This window comes from Hyperoodon ampullatus, assembly GCF_949752795.1.
Source record: "Hyperoodon ampullatus genome assembly, chromosome: 9".
Lineage (NCBI taxonomy): Eukaryota > Metazoa > Chordata > Mammalia > Artiodactyla > Ziphiidae > Hyperoodon > Hyperoodon ampullatus.
The window spans coordinates 15,026,094-15,039,468 of NC_136922.1; the positions used below are offsets into that span (position 1 = coordinate 15,026,094).

The 13,375-nt window shown below is 38.9% G+C and overlaps 1 protein-coding gene across 1 annotated transcript in view; it reads left to right on the forward strand.

Moving 5' to 3' along the window:
* Window positions 1-13,158, forward strand: part of PRKAR2B (protein kinase cAMP-dependent type II regulatory subunit beta) — a gene marked incomplete at its 5' end in the record, with an annotated part of 112,896 nt that extends 99,738 nt beyond the window's left edge. Inside the window, 4 exons of the mRNA XM_079711345.1 lie at window positions 8,349-8,414; window positions 8,543-8,681; window positions 11,084-11,224; window positions 12,970-13,158. Coding sequence (XP_079567471.1) covers window positions 8,349-8,414; window positions 8,543-8,681; window positions 11,084-11,217 — 339 coding nt within the window. The 3' untranslated portion in view covers window positions 11,218-11,224; window positions 12,970-13,158. The remainder of the gene's footprint in view (window positions 1-8,348; window positions 8,415-8,542; window positions 8,682-11,083; window positions 11,225-12,969) is intronic.
* Window positions 13,159-13,375: the final 217 nt, after the last annotated feature.

Below are 13,375 nucleotides of genomic sequence, written 5' to 3' on the forward strand. Positions count from 1 at the left end.
CAGAACCTTTTTTTTTTTAGATGCCATATACATGTGTTAGCATACGGTATTTGTTTTTCTCTTTCTGACTTACTTGACTCTGTATGACAGACTCTAGGTCCATCCATCTCACTACAAATAACTCAATTTCATTTCTTTTTATGGCTGAGAAATATTCCATTGTATATATGTGGCACATCTTCTTTATCCATTCATCTGTCGATGGACACTTAGGTTGCTTCCATGTCCTGGCTATTGTAAATAGAGCTGCAATGAACATTGTGGTACATGCCTCTTTTTGAATTATGGTTTTCTCAGGGTATATGCCCAGGAGTGGGATTGCGGGGCCGTATGGTACGTCTATTATTAGTTTTTTAAAGAACCTCCATACTGTTCTCCATAGTGGCTGTATCAATATACATTCCCACCAACAGTGCAAGAGGGCTCCCTTTTCTCCACACCCTCTCTAGCATTGTTTTTAGATTTTTTGATGATGGCCATTCTGACTGGTGTGAGGTGATACCTCATTGTAGTTTTGATTTGCATTGCTCTAATGATTAGTGATGTTGAGCATCCTTTCATGAGTTTGTTGGCAATCTGTATATCTTCTTTGGATAAATATCTGTTTAAGTCTTCTGCCCATTTTTGGATTGGGTTGTTTGTTTTTTTGATATTGAGCTGCATGAGCTGCTTGTAAGTTTTGGAGATTAATCCTTTGTCAGTTGCTTCATTTGCACATATTTTCTCCCATTCTGAGGGTCGTTTTTTTGTCTTGTTTATGGTTTCCTTTGCTGTGCAAAAGCTTTTAAGTTTCATTAGGTCCCATTTGTTTATTTTTGTTTTTATTTCCATTTCTCTAGGAGGTGGGTCTAAAAGGATCTTGCTGTGATTTATGTCATAGGGTCTTCTGCCTATGTTTTCCTCTAAGAGTTTGATAGTGTCTGGCCTTACATTTAGGTCTTTAATCCATTTTGAGTTTATTTTTGTGTGTGGTGTTAGGTAGGGAGTGTTCTAATTTCATTCTTTTACATGACTGTCCAGTTTTCCCAGCACCACTTATTGAAGAGGCTGTCTTTTCTCCATTGTATATTCTTGCCTCCTTTATCAAAGATAAGGTGACCATATGTGCGTGGGTTTATCTCTGGGCTTTCTCTCCTGTTCCACTGATCTATATTTCTGTTTTTTGTGCCAGTACCATACTGTCTTCATTACTGTAACTTTGTAGTATAGTCTGAAGTCAGGGAGCCTGATTCCTCCAGCTCTGTTTTTCTTTCTCTAGATTGCTTTGGCTATTCAGGGTCTTTTGTGTTTCCATACAAATTGTGAAATTTTTTGTTCTAGTTTTGTGAAAAATGCCATTGGTAGTTTGATGGGGATTGCATTGAATCTGTAGATTGCTTTGGGTAGTATAGTCATTTTCACAGTGTTGATTCTTCCAATCCAAGAACATGATATATCTCTCCATCTGTTTGTATCATCTTTAATTTCTTTCATCAGTGTCTTATAGTTTTCTGCATACAGGTCTTTTGTCTCCTTATGTAGGTTTATTCCTAGGTATTTTATTCTTTTTGCTGCAGTGGTAAATGGGAGTGTTTCCTTAATTTCTCTTTCAGATTTTTCATCATTAGTGTATAGGAATTCCAGAGATTTCTGTGCATTAATTTTGTATCCTGCTACTTTACCAAATTCATTGATTAGCTCTAGTAGTTTTCTGGTAGCATCTTTAGGATTCTCTGTGTATAGTATCATGTCATCTGCAAATAGTGACAGCTTTACTTCTTCTTTTCCGATTTGGATTCCTTTTATTTATTTTTCATCTCTGATTGCTGTGGCTAAAACTTCCAAAACTATGTTGAATAATAGTGGTGAGAGTGGACAACCTTGTCTTGTTCCTGATCTTAGTGGAAATGGTTTCAGTTTTTCACCATTGAGAACGATGTTGGCTGTGGGTTTGTCATATATGGCCTTTATTGTGTTGAGGTAAGTTCCCTCTAAGCCACTTTCTGGAGGGTTTTTATCATAAATGGGTGTTGAATTTTGTTGAAAGCTTTTTCTGCATCTATTGAGATGATCATGTGGTTTTCCTCCTTCAATTTGTTAATATGTTTTATCACATTGATTGATTTGCATATATTGAAGAATCCTTGCATTCCTGGGATAAGCTGCACTTGATTGTGGTGTATGATCCTTTTAACATGCTGTTGGATTCTGTTTGCTAGTATTTTGTTGAGGATTTTTGCATCTGTGTTCATCAGTGATATTGGCCTGTAGTTTTCTTCCTTTGTGACATCTTTGTCTGGTTTTGGTATCCGGGTGATGGTGGCCTCATAGAATGAGTTTGGGAGTATTCCTCCCTCTGCTATATTTTGGAAGAGTTTGAGAAGGGTAGGTGTTAGCTCTTCTCTAAATGTTTGATAGAATTCGCCTGCGAAGCCGTCTGGTCCTGGGCTTTTGTTTGTTGGAAGATTTTTAATCACAGTCTCAATTTCAGTGCTTCTGATTGGTCTGTTTATATTTTCTGTTTCTTCCTGATTCAGTCTCAGAAGGTTGTGCATTTCTAAGAAATTGTGCATCTCTTCCAGGTTGTCCATTTTATTGGCATAGAGTTGCTTGTAGCAATCTCTCATGATCCTTTGTATTTCTGCAGTGTCAGTTGTTACTTCTCCTTTTTCATTTCTAATTCTATTGATTTGAGTCTTCTCCCTTTTATTCTTGTTGAGTCTGGCTAATGGTTTATCAATTTTGTTTATCTTCTCAAAGAACCAGCTTTTAGTTTTATTGATCTTTGCTATTGTTTCCTTTATTTCTTTTACATTTACTTCTGATCTGATCTTTATGATTTCTTTCCTTCTGCTAACTTTGGAGGTTTTTTGTTCTTCTTTCTCTAGGTCCTTTAGGTGTAAGGTTAGATTGTTTACTTGAGATTTTTCTTGTTTCTTGAGGTAGGCTTGTATTGCTATAAACTTCCCTCTTAGAACTGCTCTTGCTGCATCCCATAGGTTTTGGGTCGTCGTGTTTTCATTGTTATTTGTTTCTAGGTATTTTTTGATTTCCTCTTTGATTTCTTCAGTGATCTCTTGGTTATTAAGTAGTATATTGTTTAGCCTCCATGTGTTTGTATTTTTTACAGATTTGTTTTCATGTAATTGATATCTCTAGTCTCATAGCATTGTGGTTGGAAAAGATACTTTATATGTTTTCAATATTCTTAAATTTACCAAGGGTTGATTTGTGACCCAAGATATGATCTATCTTGGAGAATGTTCCATAAGCACTTGAGAAGAAAGTATATTCTGTTGTTTTTGGATGGAATGTCCTATAAATGTCAATTAAGTCCATCTTGTCTAATGTGTCATTTAAAGCTTGTATTTCCTTATTTATTTTCATTTTGTATGATCTGTCCATTGGTGAAAGTGGGGTGTTAAAGTCCCCTACTATGATTGTGTTACTGTCGATTTCCCCTTTTATGGCTGTTAGCTTTTTCCTTATGTATTGAGGTGCTCCTTTGTTGGGTGCATAAATATTTGTAATTGTTATATCTTCTTCTTGGAGTGATCCCTTGATCATTATGCAGTGTCCTTCTTTGTCTCTTGTAATAGTCTTTATTTTAAAGTCTATTTTGTCTGATACGAGAATGCTAGTCCAGCTTTCTTTTGATTTACACTTTCATGGAATATCTTTTCCATCCCCTCACTTTCAGTCTGTATGTGTCCCTAGGTCTGACGTGGGTCTCTTGTAGACAGCATATATACAGGTCTTGTTTTTGTATCCATTCAGCCAGTCTATGTCTTTTGGTTGGAGCATTTAATTCATTTACATTTAAGGTAGTTATCGATATGTATGTTCCTATTACCATTTTCTTAATTGTTTTGGGTTTGTTATTGTAGGTCTTTTCCTTCTCTTGTGTTTCCTGCCTAGAGAAGTTCCTTTAGCATTTGTTGTAAAGCTGGTTTGGTGGTGCCGCAATCTCAGCTTTTGCTTGTCTGCACAGGTTTTAATTTCTCTGTCGAATCTGAATGAGATCCTTGCTGGGTAGAGTAATCTTGGTTGTAGGTTTTTCCCTTTCATCACTTTAAATATGTCCTGCCACTCCCTTCTGGCTTGCAGAGTTTGTGCTGAAAGATCAGCTGTTAACCTTATGGGGATCCCAATGTATGTTATTTGTTGTTTTTCCCTTGCTGCTTTTAATATTTTTTCTTTGTATTTAATTTTTGGTAGTTTGATTAATATCTGTCTTGGCGTGTTTATCCTTGGATTTATCCTGTATGGGACTCTCTGTGCTTCCTGGACTTGATTGACTATTTCCTTTCCCATATTCAGGAAGTTTTCAAGTATAATCTCTTCTAATATTTTCTCAGTCCCTTTGTTTTCCTCTTCTTTTTCTGGGACGTCTGTGATTCAAACATTGGTGCATTTAATGTTATCCCAGACGTCTCTGAGACTGTCCTCAATTCTTTTCATTCTTTTTTCTTCATTCTGCTCTGCGGTAGTTATTTGATCTATTTTATCTTCCAGGTCACTTATCCATTCTTCTGCCTCAGTTATTCTGCTGTTGATCCCTTCTAGAGAATTTTAAATTTCATTTATTGTGTTGTTAATCACTGATTGTTTGCTCTTTAGTTCTTCTAGTTCCTTGTTAAACGTTTCTTGTATTTTCTCCATTCTGTTTCCAAGATTTTAGATCATCTTTACTATCATTATTCTGAATTCTTTTTCAGGTAGACTGCCTATTTCCTCTTCATTTATTTGGTCTGGTGGGTTTTTACCTTGCTCCTTCATCTGCTGTATATTTCTCTGTCTTCTCATTTTGCTTAACTTACTGTGTTTGGGTCTCCTTTTCACAGGCTGCAGGTTCGTAGTTCCTGTTGTTTTTGGTGTCTGCCCCCAGTGGCTAAGGTTGGTTCAGTGGGTTGTGTAGTCTTCCTGGTAGAGGGGAGTGGTCCCTTTGTTCTGGTGGATGAGGCTGGATCTTGTCTTTCTGGTGGGCAGGACAGCGTCTGCTGGTGTTTTTTGGGGTGTCTGTGACCTTATTATGATTTTAGTCAGCCTCTCTGCTAATGGATGGAGTTGTGTTCCTGTCTTGCTCGTTGTTTGGCATAGGGCGTCCAGCACTGTATCTTGCTGGTTGTTGAGTGGAGCTGGGTCTTAATGTTGAGATGGAGATCTCTAGGAGAGCTTTTGCCATTTGATATTACATGGAGCCGGGAGGTCTGTGGTGGACCAATGCCCTGAACTCGGCTCTCCCATCTCAGAGGCACAGGCCTGACACCCAGCCAGAGGACTAAGACCCTGTCAGCCACACGGCTCAGAAGTAAAGGGAGAAAAAAAGAAAGGAATAAAGAAAAAAGTAAAATAAAATAAAGTTATTAAAATAAAAAAAAATTATTAAGCATAAAAAATTAAAAAGTAATAAAGAAAAGAAAGAGCAACCAAAGCAAAAAACAAAACCACCAATGATAACAAGCCCTAAATAAAAACTATACCAAAAAAAAGGACAGACAGAACCCTAGGAGAAAGGGTAAAAGCAAAGCTATACAGACAAAATCACACAAAGCAGCATACACACACATGCTCACAAAAGGAGAAAAAGGGAAAAAATATATATACCTATATATTAAAAAAAAAAGAGAGCAACCAAATCAATAAACAAATCTACCAATGATAATAAACTCTAAATACTAAACTGCGATAAACATAAAACCAGAAACAAATTAGATGTGGAAAGCAAACCCCAAGTCTACAGTTGCTCCCAAAGTCCACCTCCCCAGTTTGGGATTCGTTGTCTATTCAGGTATTCCACAGATGCAGGGTACATCAAGTTGATGGTGGAGATTTAATCCGCTGCTCCTGAGGCTGCTGGGAGAGATTTCCCTTTCTCTTCTTTGTTCACACAGCTCCTGGGGTTCAGCTTTGGATTTGGCCCCAGCTCTGCACGTAGGTGGCCTGGGGGCGTCTGTTCCCGCTCAGACAGGACGGGGTTAAAGGAGCAGCTGATTAGGGGGCTGTGGCTCACTCAGGCGGGGGGGGGGGGGGTGGGGGGGGGGTGGGGGGGGGTGGGGGGGACGGAGGGGCACGGAGTGCGGGGCGAGCCTGCGGCGGCAGAGGCCAGCGTGACGTTGCAATAGCCTGAGGCACGCCGTGAGTTCTCCCGGGGAAGTTGTCCCTGGATCACGTGACTCTGGCAGTGGCGGGCTGCACAGGCTCCGGGAGGGGAGGTGTGGAGAGTGACCTGTGCTTGCACACAGGCTTCTTGGTGGCGGCAGCAGCAGCCTTAGCATCTCATGCCCGTCTCTGGTGTCTGTGCTGTTAGCCGCGGCTCGCGCCTGTCTCTGGGGCGCGTTCAGGCGGTGCTCTGAATCCCCTCTCCTCACACACCGTGAAACAGTGGTCTCTTGCCTCTTCGGCAGCTCCAGACTTTTTCCCGGACTCCCTCCCAGCTAGCCGTGGCGCATTAGCCCCCTTCAGGCTGAGTTCTCGCCGCCAGCCCCAGTCCTTTCCCTGCCCTCTGACCGAAGCCCGAGCCTCAGCTCCCAGCCCCGCCCGCCTCGGCGGCCGAGCAGACAAGCCTCTCGGGCTGGTGAGCGCCGCTCGGCACCGATCCTCTGTGCGGGAATCTCTCCGCTTTGCCCTCCGCACCCCTGTTGTTGCGCTGTCCTCCGTGGCTCCGAAGCTTCCCCCCACCCACCCCCCGTCTCCGCCAGTGAAGGGGCTTCCTAGTGTGTGGAAACCTTTCCTCCTTCACAGCTCCCTTCCACTGGTGCAGGTCCCGTCCCTATTCTTTTGTCTCTGTTTTTTCTGTTTTCTTTTGCCCTACCCAGGTACGTGGGGAGTTTCTTGTCTTTGGGGAAGTCTGAGGTCTTCTGTCAGCGTTCAGTAGGTGTTCTGTAGGAGTTGTTCCACGTGTAGATGTATTTCTGATGTATCTGTGGGGAGGAAGGTGATCTCCACGTCTTACTCCTCCGCCATCTTGAAGGTCTCTCAAGAGTAATTATTTTAGAAGGCAAATAAACAAGTAAATCAATCAATCCTCCCACATACATACAGATTAGCGCAGTCAGGGATTGGGACGATGTAGAGACAAATTAGAGAACAAGGCTGAGGGTCTACGATATAAATTGAAAAAACCGCAAAGTATAGAGCTTTTGAAATGATTTTTTTCAGATTACTTTGAAATAATTATAGGTTCACAGGAAGCTTCAAAAAGTCCCATGAACTCTTCACTCAGTTTCTCCCAGTGCATCTTGCATCGCTAGTACAATATCAAACCTAGGAAAGTGACATTGGCACAACCTACAGGACTTAATTCATTAGTTTTACATGCAATTTGAGCACGTTTTGAAAGCAAAATTACATGGCTGTCGATAGACTCATTATGATTTAAGATACTTGAAAATTTAACATGAAGCTCTTATGAAAACCTGATATAAAGGTAAGGGAAAGGAGATATGTATACTATACTTAGAGTTTATTAAAGGTTTCTTTAGATACTAGTTGTCTTTTAAGCATTTATAAACATACAGGTCTGCACTATAGTATAGTATAATCGAGACTCAACATTCCTTGTGATATAATCTGATACCGTATTTCTTGAATTCTACTAAAGAGTTTTGAAATACCTAAGTTTCTCCAGAATCACTTTGAGAGGCTTAGGGAAGTCAGTGTCTGCTATCTTCCATAATTATACTACTGTACTTAATTCAGAAGGCGTCATTGGAAGTCAAGGCAGTTTGTTTAAAATCCAAAACGAGAACATGGCTATGTGTAGTTAAAAATGGCAACACTTTCTTTTAGAAATCTTTTTGGGGCCTTGAGGTGGCTTGTCAGTAAACTGGCATCTAGAGCTTGGTCCCCAGCCAGATGCAGGACAAACATCTGGGCCCACACATACTACTCCCTAAGAAGTCGGCTTGCTTTCTTCTCTTTGGGAGTCGCTGGGTTATCTTGGGTTGCCATGCTGATGCTTGTAGATTAGGACACACAGAGTGGCACATTTTAGCATAGGAGCAGCTGACAGAGGCAATGCTGCTGGGAAACGGTGCTAGCATTTCTAACTATGTGTGTGCTTTATCCAGGCTGCAGTTCAGGCAAAATTTTTACCTCAGTGTTATTTGCCATATTTTCTTGGCTAGTTTTAGCAGAAATACCATGCTAGATAGTATATCATTTCAGATAATTTTTTACAAACGAAATTGTTACAATGTAATTGTCGATCTTAATGTCTCAACTTAGAAGGGGACATAGCCTGCTCCTGTGGGGTTTCACCTTTCAGGCAAATCATGGTGGGATTGATTTCAGGGGCATGACGGGCGCCAGGATTGCCATCAGCTAAACTTGCATTTTCACCCTCAGTTTTTGTTTTATTCTTCTAGGGAGACTTGGCTGATTCTTTTTTCATTGTAGAATCTGGAGAAGTGAAAATTACCATGAAAAGGAAGGTAAGTCCTAAAAATCCATGAAATATTAGCAAGAAACATAATAGATTTTCCTTCTGATGTTTAGACTAAGGTTAACTTTTATTTTTCTTAAACTGAGTCAAAGTTAATACTTTCCATCACCTTGTCAGGGTAAGTCAGAGGCGGAGGAGAACGGTGCAGTAGAAATCGCTCGGTGCTCTCGGGGACAGTACTTTGGAGAACTTGCTCTGGTAACTAACAAGCCCCGAGCTGCTTCCGCACACGCCATCGGGACCGTCAAATGTTTAGGTAGGACTCACGCAGCCCTGGGCATGCTTGCCCTGGTTGAAATCATTCTGTCTGCATTGTACGTATTCATGTTGTACGGATTATCTTACTGGGTTCACAAGTTTTATGGTCCCCACAAAATACAACAAGGCTAGGATTCATTGCATTATAAAGTCGATTTGTAGAAGCCAACATTTTTCCTTTAAAAATTTTCACACACTTATATATTGTGTTTTCTATAGGCATGAAATAACATTTTAGTATGTCATTAAAATAAGAATCCTGAGTACCAAATTTTATATCGAATTTTTAAAATAAACAACATACACTGTGTTCCTCCAAAAAAGAAGGCTCAAACAGCATTTTTATAAGGTACACTAAGCTTTGAAGGGCAAGCTGGAACGTCTGTAGGAATACTTACTCGTCTTGTACTAGGAATCAAAGGTTCAAGCTTGTTGGAGCACAATAAAATCTTGTTCAGCTGTTTATTACTTCTGTGTACCACACAGCAGCTCAGCAGAAATGCCATCTTCAGCTGGAAGACATCTATATATGGCTGAGATTTTATATATGAGACATAACTTAGTTTAATAATGAAAAATATAATTCAGGAGGTATCAGTATAGGTGACATTTTCTCTCTTTTTTAAAAGATTTTTTATTATTTATTTATTTATATTTGTTTTTGGCTGTGTCGAGTCTTAGTTGTGGTGCATGGGTTCTTCATTGCGGCATGCGGGATCTTTCACTGCAATGCGCGGGCGTCTCTCTAGTTGTGGCATGTGGAAAGTTTTCTCTTCTCTGGTTGTGGCGCCTGGGTTCCAGAGCGTGTGGGCTCTGTAGTTTGCAGCACGCGGGCTCTAGTTGAGGCGCGTGAGCTCAGTAGCTGTGGTGTGCGGGCTTAGTTGCCCCGTGGCATGTGGGATCTTAGGTCCCTGACCAGGGATGGAACCTGCATTCCCTGCATTGTAAGGCGGATTCTTTACCACTGAGCCACCAGGCAAGTCCCTAGGTGACATTTTCTTCAAAGAAATGATTTAAAAGTAATTAGCCACTCTGTGCTCTTCATCCACAGTTCAGTAGCATAAATTTAGCTTCGATGTTCTTAAGATTTGCAAATATCCTCAGAATTTTCTTAGAGAATTGACTTTTTCAAAGGTTTTAAATAATATATTATTAATCAAGGGTTATTATACTTGGATGAAAAAGAAGACAATTAGAAGCTGACAGGTAATTTCCCTGAGTAAAGGTATTAGACAGTAGGAGTAAAGACGATGTGAGTGAAATCCCATTAATTATTTTCGATAATAAATTATTATATTCACATTAAATTTGAGAAATACAGAAAAGGTAGGAAAAAGTAAGAGTCACCCAATACCACCACCACCCAGCAATTTCCACATCCTATTATAATTCCTTCTCATCTTTTTTATTTGTACGGGTTTTCTGTTTTAAAATAGTTTTGTAAACTGCTTTTTTTCATCCGTTATAGCTTAGGCATTTTCTCATATTTATTACATCAGACTGTAACATTAGGTAAATATACACATTATGAATTATTTAATCATTCCCCACAGTTAAATAATTTGTGGAGTTTGGCTCCATTTTTGGGGGTCGGGGAGAGCTTTTTTGTGTGGGTGTATGCAGAGACTACTTTTCCACATATAGAACTTTTCCTGAGAAATGCTTTTTGGAAGTGGGTTTTCTTTTTATGGTTTTTGATATATATTGCCAGATCACTTTTATTTGTACTTATTTACACGTACCAACAGTGCAACAATGTCTGTTCACTCTATTGTCAACATTGCCTTTTTTACTTCTGCAAATTTGAAAGGCAAAAAAAAGTATTTTAATTTGTATTTGTATGATAGTATGATCATATTTTCATGTGTATATTATAAATTCAGTTTTAGAAAATGCTCGAGATAGGCAAGCTAAGCGACATAGAGCACATGCTTACACAGTGGATAAAATCATTATTTTGGCTGCCATTTTGAATTGACCATAGTGTAAAAGAATAAAAATCATAAAAGGTAACATTTGGATTCTTCACAACATAGCATCGTAAACCCTGAGAAGGGAAAACAAGATAGAAAGCATTTTCTTGCCGCCCTTGAGTTCATATTACTAAGGTGGTGACATCAAAACTAATTTATTTTTTAAATTCCAAGGTCTTCACATAACAGTCCCTCATTCTTTTAACCTGGATCAGGAACCTCCAATAGGACATCATATTGCCAAGGGACACTGGCTGCTTCCTTTTTGAAGTGGAATGTTTTTATCTTTATGCCTTTTTCTTGTATCTGATATTTATCTTAAAATGCCATTGTGTCATTGACATGCGGAATAGATACCATAAATGACTTAGAAATTCTGCAGATTTGCAAAGAATGTTATTTTTCTTTTATTCTCCCCTCTTCTTAGCCATGGATGTGCAAGCATTTGAAAGGCTTTTGGGACCTTGCATGGAAATTATGAAAAGGAACATCGCTACCTATGAAGAACAATTAGTTGCCCTGTTTGGAACAAACATGGATATTGTTGAACCCACTGCATGAAGCAAAAGTATGGAGCAAGAAGACCTATAGTGACAAAATTACACAGTAGTGGTTAGTCCACTGAGAATGTGTTTGTGTAGATGCCAAGCATTTTCTGTGATTTCAGGTTTTTTCCTTTTTTTACATTTACAGTGTATCAGTAAACAGAGTAGTGATTTAATAGTCAATAGGCTTTAACATCACTTTCTAAAAGAGTAGATCAAAAAAATATCGACATATTGATAAAATGACATTCTACTCCACAAAATTATGATTTGACTGAAAGGTTTATTCAGATGATTATAATATACTGAAAGTATCTGTGTTTAAGAAGATAATTAAAGGATGTTGTCATAGGTAATGTGTGTTCATTTTGACTCACTCAAATTGATATGTTATGACTACGCCCATGTAAGAGGGAACTTGACAGTGAATCATGCTTTACAGCATGGCATCACATTCTTTTTACAACTCACTATATATAGTACGTACAATTTAGTAATGTTTATTTTCGAGTTTTTCTGGCTTGGTAAGTTATGTACTGGCCTTGGCCTATTGGTGAAATGGTATAAAACATCATATGCAATTTAAAACCTTTTCTATTTTTGCAATAAAGTACCTTTTGACTTTTTTGGCATAATGTCAGTAACCTACATATTCCAGTGGTTTTAAGGACAGGCAGTTTAGTCATTACAATAATAGGGAAGACTCCTTTTAGGTGAAAGGTCATTATTTTCCTCACAAAGCATCTATCTATGCTTCCTTTTTCCATTTTGCAGTTCTCTGTATTTGTTATCTTTAAAAATTTGAGTTTGACATTTAATGTCAAACTCAAATTTTTTTTTTTTTTTTTTTTTTTTTTTGCGGTACGCGGGCCTCTCACTGTTGTGGCCTCTCCCGTTGCGGAGCACAGGCTCCGGATGTGCAGGCTCAGCGGCCATGGCTCACGGGCCCAGCCGCTCCGCGGCATGTGGGATCTTCCCGGACCAGGGCACGAACCCACGTCCCCTGCATCGGCAGGCGGACTCTCAACCACTGCGCCACCAGGGAAGCCCTGTCACAAATATTTTTAAATGCTCTTTAAACTTACTTGTTGTCTTCTGAAAGCCTAAGGTCTTATTATATATGCTAAAAAAAAAGTCTCCTATACCAAAAATATTTGGGGTCCTTATCAGCATGCCCTTAAGATATCTCTTTGTTCTTCACTAGATGTACATAATACAATCCTTTGCAGACATCTGCTCCCAGGGGTTTCCTCCAAGGTGGGAGAAATAAATTTTTATAATTAAAACATATATAAAGATAAAAGGAATTTCTGTCCATTCCAAATATACCATTAGGCCTTGCCACTTGCTTTAATGTAGACTCTCAAAAGTGCAGAATGAGCTCAACTGAATAGATTTTTGTTGACAATTGACATGCTTATTATTCTGCTACATAAAATGAATTTAATTATGTTCAACCAAAGGAATATATTCTTACATGATTTCTAGGCCTACATGACCCCAGTGTCTAGAGAGATTAATTCTAACCAGTTGTTCCCTTTTAAATGAGCAATTTCATTTTGGGAAACATGTTTCAAAGAAATATATACATGGGTAAAAAGATTCTGTGGCTAGTGTGGTCTTACTAGAGAATGTTTATGGTCTTGCTCGTATAATGAAAACGTGGTTAAAATATGTTAATCGGATAATGTATATATAAGAAGTATGTAAAGTATACCTTCAGCCACATTTTAGAACAGTTTTAACAATTTTGCAAACTTTCCCACAGGAAGAGAGCTTACTACATGAAGAGGACTTGTTTTCTATTTCAGATTTTAAAAGCCACGTCTGCTAGACAAAAAACACAAAGAACCCCAAATTCCTCGCTCATCATTCTGTATTCTCAATTTTATTCACTTTTTCAAGTTACCTGTTTTGTTGCATAAGCTGATTGTTAACTACAAATGCCTGTTTAATAAAGAACTCTGACCAAGGCTGTAAATGCCAGTTACATTATTTTCAGTATTGTTGGTTATATTTAAAATTTCCTTATAATAAAGCACACTTTTATAATAAAGTGTTTTCAATGAGTTTTTTTATTTTTCCGCTTGTTTCTTTAATGTGACTTGCATAGAGCACATTGTACTATGTGAAAAGCATGACAGAGATACAGCATATGTGAAAGGTAAGCCCTG